Source organism: Lithobates pipiens, unplaced genomic scaffold (genome assembly GCF_037356315.1).
Source record: "Lithobates pipiens isolate NorthernLeopardFrog02 unplaced genomic scaffold, aLitPip1_a1.2 Scaffold_22, whole genome shotgun sequence".
Lineage (NCBI taxonomy): Eukaryota > Metazoa > Chordata > Amphibia > Anura > Ranidae > Lithobates > Lithobates pipiens.
This window is the reverse complement of record NW_027507784.1, coordinates 165,272,619-165,296,026: the sequence shown is the minus strand read 5'-3', so window position 1 is coordinate 165,296,026 and position 23,408 is coordinate 165,272,619. Positions and strand designations below refer to the sequence as shown.

The 23,408-nt window shown below is 40.1% G+C and overlaps 1 protein-coding gene across 10 annotated transcripts in view; it reads right to left on the bottom strand.

Annotated features, from left to right (window-relative positions):
- Positions 1-23,408, bottom strand: part of RAPH1 (Ras association (RalGDS/AF-6) and pleckstrin homology domains 1) — a 257,631-nt gene that overhangs the window by 57,557 nt on the left and 176,666 nt on the right. For 9 of the 10 annotated variants that reach the window (XM_077448539.1, XM_077448530.1, XM_077448532.1 and 6 more), the window contains 3 exons: positions 20,856-20,930; positions 5,624-5,701; positions 4,414-4,573 (listed from right to left, as the gene is read on the bottom strand). In XM_077448539.1, coding sequence (XP_077304665.1) covers positions 4,414-4,573; positions 5,624-5,701; positions 20,856-20,930 — 313 coding nt within the window. The remainder of the gene's footprint in view (positions 1-4,413; positions 4,574-5,623; positions 5,702-20,855; positions 20,931-23,408) is intronic. The other variant, XM_077448538.1, reaches the window with a different exon arrangement.

Genomic DNA, 23,408 nt, shown 5'->3' with positions numbered 1-23,408 from the left:
AAAACATCAGCCTTTAGAACCAAATTAAAGCTTTTCCAAAACCGAAAGCAAACATTTATCATGTTGGGCTCCATTCACAAAAGCATCTTGCATGCGGTATTTTGGTGTCCGGACACATGTAAATATCACATGCGATCCTGAAATTGTCAATTTACTATACCGTTTTGCGGCATCTACTTCAAAACTGTCAGTAAATACAGCATGAAAAGGGGTTAAATTCAATTCACAGAAGGAAATAAATAATTAAATGTATGCGGTAATTAAGTAGTGGTCCAGGCATATGGAATTTAAGCACTCTAAAAATATAACAGCCAATTTGGAGTAGTCTCTGCCTTTTTAAATCAGTGCTCTCAACAGTAATGCATAGAAACCTAAAGTATAACTAAACTTGCCCTGTTTACCATTATCATTGAAAGTAAAAGAAAAATCACAAATTTTGGGATGTCCCCAGAAAAGTAAGAGGGGAAATCGTCCAATGAGACACAGGCAGCAGAAACAACTAAAATAAAACTGACAGGGATTAACCCTCCCTAACTCCATCCAAAACGCAAAAAAAAAAAAAAAAAAAAAAAAAAAAAAGTACAGGTAGCGATCACATGCGATCTCACAACTGTATGGCTGAACTCGCATTGGATTTGCACACACAATTGTGCAGGGACTTGTTTGTCCCCGCACTAGAATCGGATCGCTTGGGTGTTATCACCTATCCGATCCAATTCCTGTGCGAGTTCACAGTTCGCATCGTTAACTTTGTTAATGTAACTCACAGCGGTTCGCACAAGGCAGTGTGAACTGCCTGTGGGAGAGGAGAGATGTGGGAACCGGCGTTGTAATTGCGCTGCTTCCTGCATGGCATCAGTGTGAACCCAGGGTAAGGACCAGTTCACACCAGATGCAGTTCCAAGCTTTTTTTCTGCACTAAAAATGCATGCACAGTGTTTTCCATGTATTCCAATTGCTCTAGTTCACACCAATGCAGTCAGTTCCAGTTTCTGGTCAATTTCTGCAGCGGAAACTGACTGCACTGGTGTGAACTAGAGCTATTGGAATACATTGAAAACACTGTGCATACATTTTTAGGGCCAGTTCACACCACAAAATGCACTCATACATTGCGGATCGCTAGGTTCCAGTACAGTTTTGTGCAAAAAAAAATAAAAAAATGCAGCATGCTCTACTTTTTTTCCACACCGGAAACGGACTGCACTGGTGTGAACTTGAGCCATTGAAATACATTGAAAGCACTGCATGCATTTTTGCTGAAATAAAAAGCGCATGGAACTGGTGTGAACTAGCACTAAAGGTGGAAAAAGTTCTGAAATCATTTACCTTTGTCTCATTTTTTTACATCACAGAAACCTGACATTTTAACAAGTTCAACTCTGAAAGGTTTTACCCAGTTCCTGACCAGGCCATTTTTTGTGACATGGCACTGCGTCGCTTTAACTGACAATTGCGTGGTCATGCGACACTGTACCCAAATAAAATCAATGTCCTTTTTTTCCCACAAATAGAGCTTTTTTCTTTTTGTGGTATCTGATCGCCTCTGTACTTTTTATTTTTTGCTCTATAAACAAAAAAAAAACGCAAATTTTGAAAAAAAGACCAACATTGTTTACTTTCTGCTATAATACATATGCCCCCCCCCCCCCCCCAAAAAAAGATGATCAATTTAGGCCAATATATATTCCTCTAGATAATTTTGGTAAAGAAAATCACAATAAGCATATTGATTGGTTTGCACAAAAGTTATAGCGACTACAAACTACAGGATAGAGTTAGGGACATTTATTTTTTATTTTTGACTGGTAATGGCAGCGATCTGTGATTTTTAGCGGGACTGCGACATTGCGGCGGACAAATCTGACACTTTTTGGGAACCAGTGACACAAATACAGTGATCAGTGTTATAAAATGCACTGATTACTGTATAAATGGCACTGGCAGGGAAGGGGTTAACCCCAGGGGCGATCAAAGAGTAAATGTTCCCTACGGAGGTGCTTATAAACTGTGTGGGACAGTGTCACACTGAAGGAAAAGAGATCCGTGATTTAGCTTTGCTGAATCACAAGATCTCTCTTTCCCTTCCTGATAGATCCGCCGTTTGCCTTGGTTACACAGGCAGGCGGCTGATCTGTCTCTCCTGTGAACGATCAGTGGGTCGCGGCAGCCATCGTGCAGCAAAGTGGTTAATACATATGCTTCAGGAACCACACTGACTTAGTAGGCATATTTCTAAAGTTTAAACCATTTTACCTCTTTATTAGCAATAAAAACTGACAGGGGTTCCAATTCTTCTCCACTGTAGCCATCCCACTGAATATTGCATGAGATAAAATACTGCATATTTAGATGAAATTTCACATGCAGTATTTTTTTGAATTGCAAAAAAACAAACAAAAAACTTTACTGCAAATTTTAAGAAGGAGAATACCACTTTTTGAATAAAACTCAATTGCAACTTACCAATTTTTAGATGTGATAGCTGCATTCGTTTGTTTTGTTTTTTAAACCTTTTTTTTAATATTTTCATCTGACCAGTAGGTCTGTTTTTCACAAGAACAAGCTCTCCTCCAGATGCATCAGTTTACAGGGAAGAAACAAACCATTTACCACTGGCAGGGGTGTTTACATGGATCAGCTTTTATGTAAAACCACTATCGCAAAAGGAAAAAACTGTTTGCTGTAACAAATTATAAAAAGTGTGATCTGGAGTTTGGCTTCAATTTGTTAATGTATTTTAATCTGCTACTACAGGAGATGTGTTACTGGCCAGATCACCAGGTAACAAGAGAGGGAACAAAGCCTAGAAAAGGAAAACTAATGCAGCCGCATCTAATGATTGGTAAGCTGCAATATATATTCCAATTTTGCTTTTGAGTTAAATGCCGCTTTAATAAGAACTCTGGAGATGAGCACACCTCTCTTTATATAATGCATTCTATGCATTAACATTAAAAACATTCTGGGTGCAGCTCTGTGTCTGGATCCAGCGCTGTGCACAAGAGCAGCAGTTCTCCCAGGTCTGTCTCCTTATCGGCTCACACAGCAGCGGGAGTCAATGGCTGCTGCTGGCAATCACAGCCAGTAAAAAAGAGGCTTGCTATTGGGGACATCAGGCAGGGGGAAGGAGCCAGGAACGCCAGCAGGGGACCCAGAAATAAGATCAGGACTACACAGAGCACGAAAGTACAACGTTTGTTTTTTTTTAAATTATTATTTCCTTTAGAATGACTTTAACTGTTAAAAAAATAAAATAAAATCAGACTGCACTGAAATGCAGAGCTGCCTCTAGTGAATGATCTAAATATTTATATGTAATAAAAACATGGTAGGGCAAATCTTTAAAATGTGAAAGCTGTATCAAGAAATGCTTTAGAGCCGGTTCACACTGCGGGCGATGCGAGGCGACACGACTCGCCTCGCTCTGGCAAGTCGCCCCCGTTCTGTACAATCGAACCGTTCTGAGAGGAGCGACTCGTGTCGCTCCGACTCAGAAAAAAGGTTCCTGTACTACTTCTGGGCGACCTCGGGGCGACTTGCATTGACTTCTATACAGAAGTCATCTGCAAGTTGCCGCTGAGGTCGCGGCAGGTCGCGGCGAGGCAAGTCTGTGTCGCCTCGCATCGCCTGCAGTGTGAACTGGCCCTTAAGGTGAAAAATAGATAAATTCACAATATGTGATCATTGAAATTCAGTGTACAATCTAGAGCTGGAATGACATTAATACACAATTCGAACAACCTGCACAACCAAAAAAGGCATTCTGCGGCCTTAAATGGGTTGTAAAGGCAGAAGGTTTTTTTATCTTTTTATCTTCATGCATTCTATGTGCAGCAGCCCCCCTAACAAACACTTACCTGAAGTCCCTCTTTGTCCACGAGTATCTTAGCTGTGCAAGATTCTCCCTCCTAATTGGCGGAGACACAGCAGCGACAGCCAATGGCACCGTTGCTGTGTCTCAGCCAATCAGGAGGGAGAATCTTGCACGGCTAAGACGCTCAAAGTCAACTAGCCAATCAGGAGAAAGAGAGAGAGAGAGAGAGAGAGAGAGAAAGGGGGGGGGGGGTGAGGCTGGTTCGGGGCTCCATGTCTAAATGTCAATGCTCCATGTCAAGATGCTTGCTGTGTGGGCACTGAACTGGAGGGAGAGGCCAGGAGAACAGAAGAGGGACTGGAGAAGAGGAGGACCCGGGCTGCTCTGTGCAAATCCACTAACAGGGCAGGCAAGTATGACATGTTTATTATTTTTATAGGAAAAGAAACGTGACTTTTAAAATCACTAAGTTTTTCTTCACACAATGTATGCCATATTTAAATCAAAACAAAGCACTATACATTTAATAATACTGTATTTACTTGGTAAGCCTTACAAATTCTTTTAACATGCCTCACAGCTATAAAGAGACTGACCCATCTGCAGCTCAGAAATGGTTTCCACCAGGGACCAATCCAGGCTGTATCCACAGTGAGATTTATCCATCAAATTGTCCAGCACCTGCCGTACGGTTTGCCTCTCATCCACCATCATTGTCTTTGAGCTGTCATCTGACATGTGCACTCTGATTACCAACTGTGATGAAGGGAAACACGTGTGGGAAACAAGTAAGACAAAGCAATGTATCAAAGATTAATAAGTACAAGGCTGGATTTACAAAAAAAATTAAAATAAATAATAATCTCACAGGGCATCCTGAAGTAACAAGAATGCCTGTGTAATGCAACCAAAATGCTTATTCCCACTAGAAGTGCGTTAATGCTCATTAAGGCTACTGTAGAATTCAACATCTGTGTTAAAGAGCCCTAAGAGGAAAAAAGCATTTCACTTTAAAACAAACATAGGCATACATATAGAGACTCAGACAGATAGATCCCAGATTCATAGCAGTAATACAGGCACACCCCGCTTTTAAGTACACAATGGGGTTCATTTACTATAGCTGGAAAGTACAAAATCAGGCTCACTTCTGCATAGAAACCAAAGCTTCCAGGTTTTATCACCAAAGCTTAATTGAACAAGCTGGGATTAGAAGCTCATTGCTTTAGTAAAGAAATCCCATTGTCTACTTAAAAGTGGGGTATGCCTGTATTTAAAATGTAATATCCTGATTATATAATTTGAGCTAAGGAATGCACCTGCTTATTATGCACTGAAAATGTCCTATGTTATATACTAGACCTTGAATTTCAATGCACATAGTATTAAACAAAACATACAAAAGGATTCAAACATGGAGGTAGCAGAAAGGTATTCAAGGTTACTCATCCTGGATGGGGATGAGTAAGAGAAACACAAATGGCAAGCTCCACATGAAAATGGTAAAGGTTGCTGTGGCAGCCTTTACACAAGAAGCTAAGAACTGAAGGATTAACTGTGAATGCTCAGACATTTAAGATAGTTGCCAATGCCATAGTCTCTTTGCCATATAAACATTGTTATTGTGCAGAATACAAACTTACAGAAAATTGCCAAATCAAAAAAAAAAAAAAATAATCAAAAAAGAAAAATACACCCCTCTTTTAATAATTGTAAATGTACAGCTTTTTTAAAAGCATACTTTTTTCACTGCAACCAACTCTTGATAGTTTAAAGAAAAAAAAAATTTTTTTTCACTGCATTCACCTTTTTCACTTGAGCTTCTTTAATTTTTTCGAGAGCTATTCGAATCTTCTCTGCCTTAATTTTGGCAGCTTGTTCCTCCTGTTGATTGAATTAAAAACACACAAACTGTCAGATTTCTTATAAATGAATAATTTATGATCATAAAAATAAGACAGTAGTCTCAAACTAGACTCTTCCAAATGCTCCAGACTTTCAAGCGTTGGTAAGTGCATTATCACTTGTTGCAGGGGTTAGAAAAAAAAAGGAAAGGGAAATACTAAGTCACACCAGAAATAGAACACATTCTGATAAAAGTTATTCAGAAAGTGGATATAATGTAACAGTAAGTATTTTTATTAATATATTTAGTCGAGATTGAGAATATACAGAGCAGAAAGTGATAGAGACATTGATGAACTGTAGCCCTCATACACCTGAAGACTGCCAAGATCAAATAATTGTAGCTGGAACCAAAAGAAGGTCTTATGCTCCACTGACTCCTCTGACAAATGTTGTACTATGTTGTTATGGCAGTATTAAGACTGGTACAAATGAGATGAATATTGGGTGGTTCAACTGAAACTGGCCAATGTGTACACCAACCTGTCCAGTTTCTGTCGAATGGGAATGCTGGAAAACATTTTATGGGGGCTTGGGCAGCCTCCAGGCTCATCTGTCCCACATCCATCCATTCCATGCATGTGCTTCCACTGTAGAGACACTTCTAAATTTGTAGTGTTAGGACTGCAAGCAACACAGGGTGCCATGACGCAGCCCTGCAGCTCTCACATGCGTTTGCAAATTTGTGCTAACTAAACCCCTGCTTTTAACAGACGGTTATACAGGTTAATTTGGTTGATCAGCAGACTGGTTGGTGAGTTGAGCTACGGAATTGTTTTTGTCTTACATGCTGGAAAACCACCATCTGATCAGCGCTGGCAGCCAATGGCTGTGAGGGCTGACCAGTGTATTCTGGCAGAGGGGTGTTCCCCCTCTCAGAACACCAATAGCTCAGCAGGGAGCTCGCTGTACTAACATCTTCTCCTGAGCTCCACCGTTTTCAGGCCGCTGGGCTGAACGAAAAAAACGTAAAAAAAAGTGTGTACCAGGCTTTAGGGATCATGCTTTGCTCTTTGCAGCTTTATTCTAATACAGTGTTCTTTTGCAGAAATATTACCCAAATGATGCCCCTCACATGCAGTATGACCTCTGCTCTTACTGAATTTGAATTTTTCTAGCCGTGATACATCAGAGCTGAATGCAAAAAAACAAAAACAAAAAAAAAACTAATAACAGCCAACTGAAAAAGCAAGGGATTGGTATTGGTTGACCAGCTACTTGCGATATATGGCCTTTGTTTTCTTTACAACAGGTTCACTGAACCGGAAACACAGCCATTATTTTATTAATAAGGCTCTGTAACGTGATTTTCTTTTAGAATGGGTATATCAAATTTCTATGCTAAAAACACATTTAGAGGTCTTCAGAGACCATGAAAACAGCAGAATTATATAATGATCTCCCACTAAAATCCCTGAGGACATCCTACTCTGACTGAATTTAATACACCTGCACATTTTCAGACTCATCACATTAGGTGAAATTAATGATTACTTTAGTTATAATGAGCCCAAAGCAGACTAACTGCAAATACTGTGCAAGCCTTTTTTTCACACTCGGACAGAAAATGGTTAAATACTTGACAACTTAATTCAACATTAGTATAGTGCCCAGGGCTGCGATACTGCACACAACCTAATCATTCCTGTGTAATCCTTGTTCCATCACAGAAAGTCCATTTCTTATCACTTTATTATTACTGCACACTTTATATTTCACCGAATTGCATAAACCGCTCATCTAAAAAAGAAACGCAATGTTCCTCTGCTTCCAGCGTCTAGAGAACAGCCAAAAAGCACAGCTAGCACACCAAGCTCCCTGCCTTTACTGTCTCTTGCACGTTTAAAAACACAAAAACTATAACTTTTTTTTTAATATACTATACTTTCTCAAAAAATGAATAACTTTTGCTGTAGCTGAGCCTGCTATCCAGAGTTGTTCCCTGTGATACACGTTCAAAGTATATGTTGTCTTTCTAGTAGGGAGGGATTGATCAATTCTTTCTAAAGAATATTCATCCAATGATCTGAAGATGAAATACTGAATCTCATTTATAAACAATAGGAATACATGAAGTATAGTGAACTTTCTGTCAAGCAGTCAGATAATTTGATTTCAATTCAATTCAGAAAAAATACAGCTATATAGGATGACTGGTTTTGTTGTTTAGCATTTTTACCTTGTGCCTACCTAGTATATTAGAGATCCTACTGCCAAACCATTAATTTTAACAAAAACCTTCCATTAGGATTATATGTGCATTTAACATTATGCTTCCTGGGTGTATCTTTTTAGATTTTTGGATGCCAATTGCAAAAACAGCCTGTAATTTAAAGCAGTATTAAATTAAATCTAAAGGCAAACATTTATTATATTGCAGCCTACCAATTCTTAGATGTGATGGCTGCATTCGTTTTCTTTTTAGGATTTTTCCCCTTTCTTTTTACCCGTGATCTAACCAGTGAGTCGGTTTTTTAAACTGAAGAAGCTGTCCTGCAGATGTAGCAGTCAGAGCATAGGTTCTGCAACTGGTGTCTGTTCTCCGTCGGTCCCTCTTCTAACTCCTGTCCATCCCAGGTGCTTTAAAGTGGTTGTAAACCCTTTGCAACTGCTTTTTTCTACAGGTAAGCCTATAATAAGGCTTACCTGTAGCTACAATGGACATGCACGGTTTAGGAGCTATCCCCTGTATTTGCATGTGCCGATGTCATCATTGCCGCTTACGGCTTCATTCCAGTCTGTCCCTAGGCGACGGAGGCATCGGACTGTTGATCGGGGCTCCCGATGGAACGGGAGCCCCGGTAAGAGCGGCGGGAAGGGGGGGGGGGTGGCTTTTAGCTGCATCGGTTGTTATAGCTGGAAAGTCAATCGCCGGCTCTAAAAAACGGTACCAGGATGATGCCTAAAGCTGCGGACATCATCCCAGTAGAACCTCCGAAAGCCAAGTACGCACATCTGCATATGCTCAGCAGTAAGGGGTTATTCCCTTTGGAACAAAACAAGGAAAGGAAGGAAAAAAAGCTAATTGGACATAATGTCACACAAAACTCAAAAAAATGGGCTGGTCAAAATTCTTGGCACCCTTAACTTTTGGTTGCACACCCTTTGTAAAAAATAACTGAAATCAGTTGCTTCCTATAACCATCAATAAGCTTCTTATACATTTCACCCAGAAGTTTGGACCACTCTTCCTTTGCAAACTGCTCCAGGTCTATCTTATTGGAAGGGCGCCTTTTCCCAGCAATTTTAAGATCTCTCCACAGGTGTTCAATGGGATTTAGATCTGGATTGCTGGCCACTGAACTCTCCAGCTCTTTGTTGCCATCCATTTCTGGGTGCTTTTTGACTTACGTTTAGGGTCATTGTCCTGCTGGAAGACCCAAGATCTGGGATGCAAACCCAGCTTTCTGACACTGGGCTCTACAGTGCGACCCAAAAGCCTTTGGTAATCCTCAGATTTCATGATGCCTTGCACACATTCAAGGCATCCAGTGCCAGAGGCAGCAAAACATAATTGAACCTCTACCATATTTCACTGTAGGTACGGTGTGCTTTTCTTTGTAGGCCTCATTCAGTTTTCGGTAAACAGTAGAATGATGTGCTTTACCAAAAAGCTCTATCCTGGTCTCTTCTGTCCACAAGACGTTTTCCCAGAAGGATTTTGGTTTACTCAAGTACATTTTGGCAAACTGTAGTCTTGCTTTTTTATGTCTCTGTGTCAGCAGTGGGGTCCTCCTGGGTCTCCTTCCATAGCGTTTCATTTGATTTAAATGTTGGCAGATAGTTTGCGCTGACACTGATGCTTCCTGAGCCTGCATGACAGCTTGAATTTCTTTGGAACTTGTTTGGGGCTGCTTATCCACCATCCAGACTATCCTGCGTTGCAACCTTTCATCAGTTTTTCTCTTCCGTCCATGCCCAGAGAGATTAGCTACAGTGTCATGGGTTGCAAACTTCTTGATAATGTTGCGCACTGTGGACAAAGGCAAATCTAGATCTCTGCGGATGGACTTGTAACCTTGAGATTGTTGATATTTTTCCACATATTTGGTTCTCAAGTCCTCAGACAGTTCTCTTCTCCTCTTTCTGTTGTTCATGCTTAGTGTGGCACACACACAGACGCACAATGCATAGACTAAGTGAACTTCTCTCCTTTTTATCTGCTTTCAGGTGTGATTTTTATATTGCCCACACCTGTTACTTGCCCCAGGTGAGGTATAAAGGAGCATCCCATGCTTGAAACAATCTTATTTATCCACAATTTTGAAAGGGTGCCAAAAATTTTGACCAGCCCATTTTTGGAGTTTCGTGTGACATTATGTCCAATTTGCTTTTTTTCCTCCTTTTTTTGTTTTGTTCCAATACACACAAAGGGAATAAATATGTGTATAGCAAAACACTTTTCTGTGAGAAAAACTTGATTTTCAGGAAAAAAATATGGGGTGCCAACAATTCTGGCCACGGCTGTAAAACTCTGATTTACAATAAGTGACACAGGAGGAGCGGTGTATAAGAAGATGCTGGCAGTGTGACGTTTTCTCAACTTTAGAGTATGCTTGCAAATACATACAGCAAATACATTTGCTTTTAGCATTTATAACAGATGTACAGCAGCCAAGAGGTGCTGACTAAGAAAAGGTATATTGTGCAGAATCGATGTGTTAAAACTGGCTAACAAAATGCTGTAAAACCATTTCAATACAGTACATGATGAAATAGCCACTGTTTTTTTCCCATTATTCTGTTGGCATGGATCATGATATAATAAAAAATAAATAAAAAAAAAAAACTGTTGCAGAGAAGAAACCATTTGCGTATTAAGCTAGGGGACTCATGCTGCTTTATCTGGAGGCATAAGAATGTATGTATTCAGAAATACATATTTGGTCTATTACTTATCAGAAGAGTGTTTTGGGCACAGTGCTGCGGTTTTGACGAGAACGAGGAAATGGCACATTCATCTTTTTGCTTTTTTTTTTTTTTTTTTTTTTTAAATAGTAATAAAACGATACAAAATCTTGGTGTTTGTTATGAAAAGATGACTTGTTTTACTGATCTGACAGGAATTAGACCAGACAGGAGGGTGTTTGATGAAACTGGGCTTCAGTGAGTCAGCAGCAATATTACCATGACAGAAAGTATAGCAAGCCATCTGGTGAAGCCCATTCACTGAAATCCAAAGTTTTCCTAAGTGCTCCCTTAACAAAAACACAGAGCACTCAACATGTATCAGGTTATCTTATTTTTTTTTCTCTTCAGCAATCTAAGGATAAAAAAAAATGTTAGATCCCAGGCTTATTTGTCGCCTATCACTGCACTGCAGTCGCTGATAGGACAGAGCTTTAAAGAATAGCTGGATACACATTAAGGTTCCTCATACATAATTAACATGGGTTTAACATAATCATGACTGATCACCTCCCTTGATATCCTCCAAGTAATCAAAACTTTAAAAACGGCAGAATAAAACAGGCCTCGATGGCTTCACAATGGGTGAGGGGGAGAGAGGGGATGACAGTCCGCAGTGGATTGTAATGAGCTGGGAGCTGCGTTGTAGTCCTTGGTGGAGAAGAGAGCTGGTTGTGGTGGGGAGCAAGACGAGCCTGGAGTCTGCCCAAAGACGATATGTTCAGCTATTTAATCTACTCTATTTAAGATTACATACGACTCGCAGAGTCATTGTTTATCTTTTACTTTGTTTTATTTTGTTACATTTTACCAATTTAGTTTGCTACATTAGTCTTTAATCCAGTATCTTAATATTTTTATTTGCAAATACTAAGAGCTGACATCCCTGGCACCACCATACTGGCGATTGCTCAAGGACATGTATCTCACTCACCTGGATGTCATGAGGATAATTAGCAGCTCTATAAATTCCCAGAGGTATTTTCAAACAATCAAACTGATGAAGAAGGCATGGTTAATCTTCTAAAACGTGTCCCAATTGGCTTACACAGCTGGACACATAGGGGCTGATTTACAAAGCATTTGCACCATGAGTAGCGGCGCACGCCGACACGCAATGGCCGTTTTCGTTTTTTACAAAGCATTTGCGCCTGTAACACAGCACAATTCACCATTTACTATAATGTTGCCGGCGCACGGGTGGCCGCGATCTGTGCGCCACTATAGTCCTGGCGCATGGCATCTTCAACTCAGTATTAAAAGGAGCTGGAAGTTGCGAATATTATGGGGGTGATGTGAGGAAGTATAGATGTGACTGTCCAAGTAACAAATATGGCCAAAATAGGACGGAATATTAACTTCTCTGAGCAAGCCTGCTTCGCCTGCAAATACACTGGAACTGCGTGAGATCATTTTATGCACTGCACATATGGCATTTGCGCCCGTTCAAGTGCTCTGGTTCACTGCACTGGCAAAATCTTAGTAAATGTCAAGTCACGTAGGTTCATTTGCATAAGTTGAACAGGCGCACCTCTCTACTTGACTTTTTTTTTTTGCACTTCTATTGTTTTTTTTTTTAAGGCTATTTGCACACAGGTCATGTTAGCATTAAGAAAAAATAAAATAAAAAATGAAGGAAAAAAAAAATGCGTGGGGGTCCCCCGAAATTCCATACCAGGCCCTTCAGGTCTGGTATGGATATTAAGGGGAACCCTGTGCCCTTCAAAATCCATACCAGATCCTTATCCGAGCACGCAAGCTGGCAGGCCGCAGGAAAAGAGGGGGAGGACAAGAGAGCGCCCCCCCTCCTGAACCGTACCAGGCCACATGCCCTCAACATTGGGAGGGTGCTTTGGGGTAGCAGCCCCCCCCCCCCAAAGCACCTTGTCCCCATGTTGATGAGGACAAGGGCCTCATCCCCACAACCCTGGCCAGTGGTTGCTGGACGAGAACACCGGAGCAAGAAAAAGCGGATCGGAGGAAGAAGATGATGGAGGAAGAAGATGATGGAAGAAGAAGATGATGGAAGAAGATGATGATGGAAGAAGATGATGATGGAAGAAGATGATGATGGAAGAAGAAGAAGATGGAAGAAGAAGAAGATGGAAGAAGATGATGGAAGAAGAAGATGATGGAAGAAGAAGATGATGGAAGAAGAAGAAGATGGAAGAAGAAGAAGATGGAAGAAGAAGAAGATGGAAGAAGAAGAAGATGGAAGAAGAAGAAGATGGAAGAAGAAGAAGATGGAAGAAGAAGAAGATGGAAGAAGAAGAAGATGGAAGAAGAAGATGATGGAAGAAGAAGATGATGGAAGAAGAAGATGATGGAAGAAGAAGATGATGGAAGAAGAAGATGAAGAAACCGAAGGATGAAGAAACCGAAGGATGAAGAAAGGAAGACCAGACGGAAGAAGATGAAAGAAGACTTTAATAAAGGACTTGTCAAAGACGTCTCCTGCCATTTTTAACCCTTTTGTCACTATTTTGGTGAAACAGTAGGCCCTTACCATTTCACACGGGGGGAGGCCGGGATCTGCGAGTTAAAATCTGGCCTGGGGTGACTTAAAGTCATGTTGTAAGTCGCCGCAAATCACGCTGTGATTCACACACTTAAGTCGTGTCCAAGTTGTCTCCCAAAGTCACGCTGGAAGTCGTGTTGCCCCTGTGTGAATGCACTGTTAATGATACAGCGCTCGCTACTATGAATTGTGCCGGCATATTCTGTGTTGCGCTTATGCGTGCGCCGGTTCATACGCTCACTTGAAAAATTACCTGACGCACAAATGGAGGTATGAACAGGGCAGACATCCAATTTCTGTATATACCATCACAGCCACACAGGGCAGCCTGATGCCGTCTCCCTGCATGGACTCCAGGCTCATCTTGCTCCCCACCACAGCTGGCTCTCTTCTCAATCTCCAAGGACTACCACACAGCTCCCATCTAATTACAATCCACTTCGGACTGTCATCCTCTTGCTCAACCTCACTAGCTTGTGAGTTCTATTTGTTTTATATGGTATTTTACCTAATAAATTGTGCTACACTATGCCAGTTTGGCGCTTTCTTCCCCTCCCTTCCTATTTTACAGATTGTGGATTTCCAGCCCACAAATGAAAGCAGCCTTTTCAGCACCAGTGTCAGTCATTTTCTACCAATTGACATTTTTATTCCTATACCTCCCAGAATAAGTATCTTTCAATACTTTTTTAACCCGGTATATCACATTTTATCACTGTAGGAAGGGCACAGTGTCAGCGCTGTAGTGGTTTTTGGTCATGCCCCTGATGTCTTCACTGCTAACTAAAAACCTGCAGACCTGCAAAAAAAAAAAAAATCCTGCAGACTTCTTGTGCCTTTATTCAATCCAAGCACTTAACAGAAAAAAATTCGCTCACAGCCATGCATGCTATCAAAGAGGACATAGGCCATATTTCATCCCATAGCACTGGCAGATTTAGACAAAGATATTTGCTAAAATAATTGCTTTCATATTCAACACCTGCCTAACCAAAGACCATATTAATTTTGTTCCTCAGTGGCAAATCAGGGACATCAGGAGTTTGTGAATACACTTGAGACACAAAGATCTCTCCCAGCTTTGGTCCTTTCCCAAATACAGTGGTACCTTGGATAACCAGCATAATTCTTTCCAGAAGAATGCTTGTAATCCAAAGCACTTGTATACCAAAGCAAGTTTCCACATAGGCATCAATGGAAACTCAGATAATTTGTTCCACAGCGACTTCTATTGTATGCAGTATCGCATGTGGTCAGAGGTGGAGGGCGCCAGAGACACTTGGAGACCTGCTCGGATTCACTCGGGAATGGAGCGTTTCCGACTGTTTGAGTGGCTCTGTGTCTCCCCAGTGCCCCCCCCCACCTCTGGCCAACTGCGTGCGGTACTGCACACCCCAGAGGCTTGAAGCCAGCTCGTTTTGCGAGATGTTTGCCAACAGAGTCAGAATTTTAAAAACAACAATAGCTTGTATTGCAAAACGCTCGTTAACCGCGTTACTCGCAATCGGCGGTATTACTGTAGTAGAAGAGCATGCATCTCTGTTCAGGGAGTATCTCTTCTATGTTTTGGAGCATTGGGGTTTGGGCACAGACTGACAGTTTTTATTGCTGTCTGTGGCCCTGTTAAGGAGATTCACACTCTCGTATTTGTCCTGCTTACCATTATCAATGTGATAGTAAAAGTAAATCCCAAATTTTGGGTTGTCCCCAGAAATGTAATAGAGGGGGAAATCTTCCGATGGGGACACTAGTTCTGGTGACCCGGGGGAATTTTCTTAATTTGCAGGGATTTCCTCTAACTTCCTGTTTGGCTATGGGACACAGACGGTGGGAAAAAAAAATCTGATAGGGAATAGAACACTCCCTTGCTCTCTCCAAAATTAAAAAAAATATACGGTATTTTGCCTATAGTTTTACTTTAAACTGCCCATAGACTGATTGAATGCTCTTGAAACTACCAGCCATAAATGGATTGAAATGTGGCCCGTGCCTGCTGAACCGGATGAATTTCAATCTACTGTGACTGCTCTTGAACAGGTTTGCTGGAAAACATTTGTTCGATCAGCGCTGCAGCCTGCTTATCAGTGTATTCTGATATTCCCCTGCTGTCAGAATACAATGACACAGCAGTGAGGATTCCCGCATTCCACCTTGAATGTGTGTATGATAAAATAGTGTATGGCCAACTTAATCCTTGTAAATCTATGGCTAATCATTTCTTGACCCTTCAAAAATTTGGCACAGTTCCTAAGCTCACTATCCATAGGAGCAATTCAAAAGCACTCAAAATCTCCCCACCAAAATGCACACAAAACCTTTTGAGCGGCAATTTTAAAATTTACAAGTTTCTTTTTCAGATACTTTATTTAGGCGTTAACCCTGAACCTTATTAACCACTTCAGCCCCGGACCATTTTGCTGATCAAAGACCAGACCACTTTTTGCGATTCGTCACTGCGTCGCTTTAACTGATAATTGCGCGGTCATGCGACGTGGCTCCCAAACAAAATTTACGTCCTTTTTTTCCCACAAATAGAGCTTTCTTTTGGTGGTATTTGATCACCCCTGCGGTTTTTATTTTTTGCGCTATAAACAAAAATAGAGTGACAATTTTGAAAAAAATGCATTATTTTTTACTTTTTGTTATAATAAATATGCCCCAAAAATATATATAAAAAAAGTTTCCCTCAGTTTAAGCGTAATACGTATTCTTCTACATATTTTTGTTAAAAAAAAAAAAAAAAAATCGCAATAAGCGATTGATTGGTTTGCGCAAAAGTTATAGCGTTTACAAAATAGGGGATAGTTTTATGGCATTTTTATTATAATTTTTTTTTTTTTTTTACTAGTAATGGCGGCGATCAGTGATTTTTATTGTGACTGCAACATTATGGCGGACACATCGGACATTTTTTACACCATTGTCATTTATACATCAATCACTGCTATATAAATGCAGTGACTCCTGTGTAAATGACACTGGCAGTGAAGGGGTTAACCAGTGGGTGGCAGTGTAGGGGTCAAGTGTTCCTAGGGGTGTGTTACTAACTGTGGGGGGCTGGGCTTTAAATTAGTGAACACTGATCTCTGCTCCAATCACATGGAGCAGAGATCAGCGTCACTAGTTGCTAGGCTAAGATTGGACGTACCTGTACGCCAATATGCCTGCCCGTGCCATTCTGCCGACGTACATCGGCGTGCGCTGGTCGGGAACCGGTTAAAGAGCCACATGGACTCCTAAAACAAAGTAAAGAACACCATATCTTTCAGCTAGGTAAAATCACTGCTGTAGAAATTAATTTTTTGCTTAAAATTCTACGTTTCACTCGAGGACTACCAAACAAAAACCTAGAACATTATATCTTGGGAACCTAGGACTATCACACACATTCTTAAGTGTTACCAAGCCTCACAGATGGCACAGCTCCCATTGCTCCATGTTACTTCAGAGACCCCACTGAGTATACTTAGAAGCATGTTTGTGCTACACAATAGGAACACATCTGCATTCTGTAAACAGGTATATAGCTGCATTTTTTTTTTATAAAGCAGGGGACACTACATGAATCAACCGAGGGGATAATGTAAATTTAACCCTAACTTAAACAGCAGGAGGGGAGTGGGCGTGCACGGACACAGAGCTGACAGGCAGGGAAGGGAGGATGGAAGAGAGACAGGAGACACAGACAGAGGCAGGTAAACTGACCACAAGGTCAGGGCTCAGCAGCCATGATATCCATGGTCAGTTTACAAATAAGAGGGCAGAACTAGGCAGGATGAGCCAGGTATTTCAAGTGATACACGGGGCCAAATTACATAGCACAAGCACTGTGCTGTATAACAATAGGGATGGAAGTATGTGCTATGTATAGCTTTTTACTAGTATATGTTTATTATTATACAGCAATAGTGATGTATACTTTTTATACCACTATTTATTTTTTGGTGTGTCGGCATGGAAAAGTTCTATGAGAGTATAGCTTGTGTAAATCATTTAGTCCCACCCTCTGTTTCTGGTCTTGTCACTGATGTCTTGGAGTGCTGTAGCCGGTTGGTTCCGGCTGGTTTTCCACCATCTCGGGAGCTGCAAGGCACCCCGGACCCTTTTTCCCCTTCACCTCTGGGGCCATATTCCACTGTGCGTTGATGCCATTCCCCCAGCGTCCTGCACATGATGCCGGACACGCTGATGTCAGTGCGCCGGCGCTGAGTACTTCTATCGTTGTCTCTCATGGGGAGGTTTGGTGCCAAGTGCTTGGTGGACTTGTCTGCTCGGGTGATGGCATCTCCCCCCCCCCCCCATTAGGCGCCTGCGTGACATTAGTGGTTACCCAGTGCCTCTTTACTGAGTATATATACTCCCCCCATTGTGTTCAGACACTCCTTGTGGCTGACTGCGTAGACAATGTGCACCATTGGGTCTAGCACATTGATCTAGATATTAAGGTAACAATTTGGCCTTTTCCTTTCTTTCCCGGCTTTCCACAGCTTTTTTATTTTGTTATTTTATCTTTTCTGGGATCTACTGTGTTACTCCTTTATTATCTATTTTCAATTTACATCCTAGGTCCTACTTTCTACACTTTTTCAATTTCACTCCTTACCACTGTCTGGTACTACCTGTGGTTCACCCTACATATTTACTAAGTACATTATACTGTGATTTGTTCAATCACTACAATAGTTATTTACTTACATAGGTTTTTGGTGATATTATCCATACCTCCCTTATTCATGGGATATCGCACTCCTCGGAATATCTGTTCCTTGATGGGTCATCATCATTGTGCTTTGGGTATTACCAACTCAGCTCCTGGGACTGATGAATACCCCGGCTGGCCTCCAGTCCTCACTGCTTCACACCCAGACTCCTACTCCATTCCTAGCAGGGTGGGTTCTCTTCCACTACCCTCTCTTTTGTATTCCCCTCTCCCATGCTGAGACATAGCGCTAATTTACAATATTATCCATTTACATCTTTAGATACCTATATTGCATCAGCTCCTGATGAGTGGAGCTATTCCACGTTGTTTACATCCAGGATTAATTTGTAACCCTACTATACTATGCTGGTACTATTGTATATGTTTTACATTTATGTTATTCACATGGATCAAAAGGGTCTGGCAATACCATGTATTACACTATTGCTATTATGCTTGTATGTATTACATGAATGGAATATTTTATTGTCATATAAAATTATTCCTCGTTTACAGTTTACCATTACTACCACTAGCTACTGACCAGACATATTTGTACCCATTTATCTTGCATGCTTCATATAAAGTCCCACTGTTCCCCCTAGTTAGTCGTGCTGTATAACATGCTTTAAAAGGAACAGGATATATATATATATTTTTTTTTAGGGTAAAAAACCCTTTAAAACAGAAAGTATTCACTATTTCCTCAAAAATGAAACACATCTATGTCCAGACTATAGAGATATATTCTTAATGAGCAGTAAAGAAGAAAGAAGCGCTAAGGGCCCATTCATTCCAGGTGCATTGAGCTGCACTGGGCAAAATGCTTGGCACATTTCCAACCCACGGACAAGGCAAACTGCTCTTATAGCCTATTTGTTCAGTTAACACCACTGCATTGCGGTGCACTGAAAAAGTAGGACATGCAGTAATCCACTGCATTGCAATGTGCTGCAGTGAATGAACATGAATGTAATGGAATGGAATTTTGTGACATTCTGATAAAGTTTTTTTTTTTAAAAGAATTACACATTGTGATGCACAGCACACACTAGTGCCCATATTATGTTGCTAGGATGCGGGCGAGCTGAACTTTTCTCCACATCACAGCTGAGGTGGATGAGGGCCTTTTTAAAAGTGATTTTACATCTTGTTGGAATATGTACACTTTAATGTGCATAGGTTTACTTTAAAAAATAAATTAAAGGCGAATTTCTGGGACTCAACAAGCACTGAGCAATGAGTTATCCAACACAAATCGAATGGATGAGGTGTTTTGACATGCCCCTTTTAATTACTTGAATAAAAAAATAACCCAACCTCTGCTCATCAGTGATTTAGCAGCTACAAAGGAAGAACATGCCAAGGCCAATAACCATCTGTATCATCGCACTATTTACCACTGCTTAAAGGGTTGGCCACATGCACACTGGGAGTTGTAGTGCAAAATCACACAGTGGAATTGAACAGCTGCAGTCTGTACACTTTCTCACTGTAATTTTTTTAAACGCAGCAATTAAAAACTACAAATATACAATTTTAATTGCAATGAGCTTAGGTTGTTTAGCATTATACAAACTGAAATAAGAACCCTGGACACACATACTAATTTCGGGGAAAAAACAGCTTGCTATAGAAAGAGGACAACCATGGTGCTTGTTCCTTTTAGTTTGAAGTGTTATATTCTAATCAGTTCCCTCTAAGCACGGTATAGTGCACATCATCACATTATACTCTTACCAGTATTAAAGCAAGTAAAAAGTATCCAATACCTGACAAGTAAAACTTTGTGCTCTGTATTGGTAAAAAGGAAGTTATGAAGTCATGAATCAGATCAAACCCATTTAATGCATTAGTTATCCCAGCCCCCATTAGTTATTCTAAAAAGTGGATAACCGTAAGTACAAAAAAAAAAGAAAGAAAAAAAAATTAGGAGAATAATATATAGCTAGGAACACAAGGGAGAGGAGGCAGCACTACATGTTAGAACATAAGCCATGCAAATAAAAGACAGTGCTGAGTCATTTCTATCCATTATTTAGAGGGTAGAGTAATTGATGCACACAAGTCCATTCCACTGCATATTCTTATTAGAAAATATTACATAAGAAGCCATGTTTAAAGGAATAGGAAAAACACTAGCAAAATGACTTTATGAGTTTCATACACCATTCTCTTCTTTTTTTCCCGAACAACCTAGATATTGTTGTAAAAGTTATTCATTAGATGTATCAAAGTGACACAAACCAATTATTTAAAATGATTTGTACAAATGCACCTACCTCTATTGTTCCAGCAACCACACAAACAAGAGCCATAATACTGTGACAGCATCAGAAATGCTACTATTGCAACAAGATCACAACAGAAATGGAGCAACATTTAGTGTATCTATTGATGCATTCTAGCACTATGTGCACAGCAAGCCACTAGAATGTCTCAAAAGAAACAGATAGTAAAGCCAAAAGCTCAATAAAGTAAAAAAAAAAAAAAAAAGCATACATCAAGAATAGAGGTAGGAGATGCATTTGAGATGCCTGACATAATCAACTATTTCTAGCTGTCATTCTTTTAGCACAGGTTAGAAAATGACAGCTGCAAACTCATGGGTTGCTGTGAGAAAACACAACACAGACACATTTCTCACCTCCAGGTTCTATAAAATTGCCTCAATGTATAAAACAGAGCATGCTGATGGATTAAGTATAGTCTGCTCCAAATGTTTATCGTTGTTATACAAGAAGAAATTTATATCAACATGTCATGTTAGGAAGTAACGTCAGAAATATAAACCTCTTGCCATCAATGACTGATGAGATGATTGTTTTTGTCAGTATGTATGAAACTGATAAAGGACATCTGTCTTTATGAATGTAAAAAGATAATGAACACATGCTTGTGAATGTTATACAGCTCCACGTGCCCATTTATCCATTTCACAGTTGGTATAGCTTAGCTGCAGGGGAGAAGGAGATCATGCAGATGGAAAGAGCAAGCTTCATCACCTTAGTCAGCAAGTGAGAGGGCTTTCCTGCAATGTTTCTGAGCAGAAGGGAGGTCTCCCTGTCCAGATAGGAATGCTTGCACAGAAACAAACACAGAGAGAGAAAGTGGAAAATACAATTACAAGAAAAATTTCTGCAAGTCATAATCATTTGCGTGTGTTGATTAATATAGCTGTCGTGCAAAGGAAAAGATAAGATCAATAATGCATGATATGGTTTATATCCAAACAAGCGCTTCAAGAGGTTTCAGAGATGAATTTAAACATATATATCTATATAATACATTTCACTTTTATTAACTGGAATATTCATAAAAGTTTAATAGAGCAACATTTCTCCATATTAACATTTATAATATTGTGAAATAAAGTATTAATATTTAGTACTCTTTTGCTGAAAAGTAACACATGAAATTAACTAGTCATAAAAAAAAATGGTTATGCGCAAGGACTGCTAAAAGCTTGTTCACATGATATGCATTTTCAGATTTGTTACAATGCATTCTTGGGCCACATTTTAACTTGAATGACAAAAAGCAGTTTACATACCAAATACAGCAGTACAGCCCCGCTCTAAAAAGTCCCATCTAAACCCCTAGAATAAACGGTAGTTCTAATATTCTAAACCATGCACATGAACATTTTCATCACAATTTGCAAATCAACAATTTCAATCAGTTTATTTCTAAAACAGAATTTGGGCAATGCTCAAGTAACAACGATGCCTAGACAGCAAAGCAGAGCTTCTACAGATAGTGCTATGAAAATATATCATTTTACAAACACTAGAACATTATTTTTGACTTTGTATGTAACAGAAGCCCAGTTTGTACTGCCTTGGCATCCAGATTTTACCATCTTTCTAGTCTATGATATGAGCAATTCCCACAGATCACGATTGAAGGTATATAAGATAAAGGCTCTTGTGTATGTGGTCATTTTATAACTGGTTCATTTGTTCCCCATGTGATACGGAAATCTGTCAGGCATCGCCATGCTGGTCTTTTCTCAAATCTGTTAAATACAAGGCTGCATGCAACAGAAAATAGTTTTGAATTTGCGTTAAATTGCAGTTGGACCTGCACACAGAACCTGTGGTTTGTCCTCAGGGCAGTAAATATTCAAGGCACTCCATAAACTTGCATTGTCGACTACTCTGACCAAGCAAAAGTATGCAAGTGGGGTAGACTTAGAGAAGTGGTAACTGAAGGGATGGGAGCTAGGGAGAATGAGGAGACACACCGGCAGCGCCTCTGAGCTGCAGGAGAAGTGTGACACAATAATGATTTTGGAAGGTTTTCTAATGGTTTAATCAATATGGCCCAGGAGCACCTAGTTGCTGAGTATCTTTCTTTGACCTATTACCTTGTACTTTTGGGTTGCTGAAGCCAGATAAAACACCACATCACATGTATATCACTGAACCCAATTTGTACAACTACCGTTAATGGAGGCCTACTGCTACCCTCTAGACTTGAATGCTTCTAAATAATCTGCTGAACATTTGAGTTCTGTGAGCATTGTATTCAAAATTCTACACGTATAAATAATCTCTAAACATCAAAATTATTATTATTTACCATGCTTTGATCTGCCATAAAATGGGTTGGCATTTAATTATTCCTTTAAAACGGCAACATATAAAAAGGACAAACCAGAACAAGATACATTAATAATGAATATCATTTTGCATAGTAGATTTGTTGCTGTGCTTGCAAGATTTGTTTTTAAATGAAAACGTGCCAAAATTTAACAGTAAAACCCATTATGCATGACCTTTGTAATAGCACACTGTGCATAATGTGCTTATTAGCAAATATTTCACAATAGTATTCACAAAGTACCGGTATGCCCCTTCTTAAAAATATAAACAGGCTCTAAAGTATTCATCAGGCTGCATGTTCCCTAACAATAGATCTATAAGCAGGGGTAGCAGAGAGGGAAGTGTCACAATTAGCTGTGAGTGCATAATTGGTGCCACTAGAAGTTTATCAACCAATAGCTAAAACCATGTAGCGATCACCATCTTTGGGGATATTAGGAATGCCTACGTTAACATAAAGGTAAAAAACGAATTTGCAAAAAAATTCAAATGGCACACCAATTATTCTATAGTTCCATGTAAGTACTACACAAATTCAAATGAACTGCAGTACAATGTCAAACTGGACTCAATGTCTTAAAAACAGAAGTTTGATTTTGTGTAGATTAATTAGAAAATATAATTATTATGGACAGAACTCTCGCACCCTTTGTTAAAGGCAACCTGTGCTGAAAGAAACATGCAGCCATCATATACCTTTATATGAATATGCTAGTTGCTTAGTATTGACTGGTTCAATATTCTCTATGTTGCTAAACCCTAGCACAAGCATGAAGTCCAAGCAAAGTCAGAACTTCTGATTTTTGCACATGTTCCTGATCAGTGGCGCCAACTAGAATAGTGGCCAGGCTACCACACCGCCACCCACACCCCTCCCTCAGGCGACTCACTGCTGTGACAGGGAGGGGGATATCTGAGGTTGAATAAATATATATATATATATATATATAC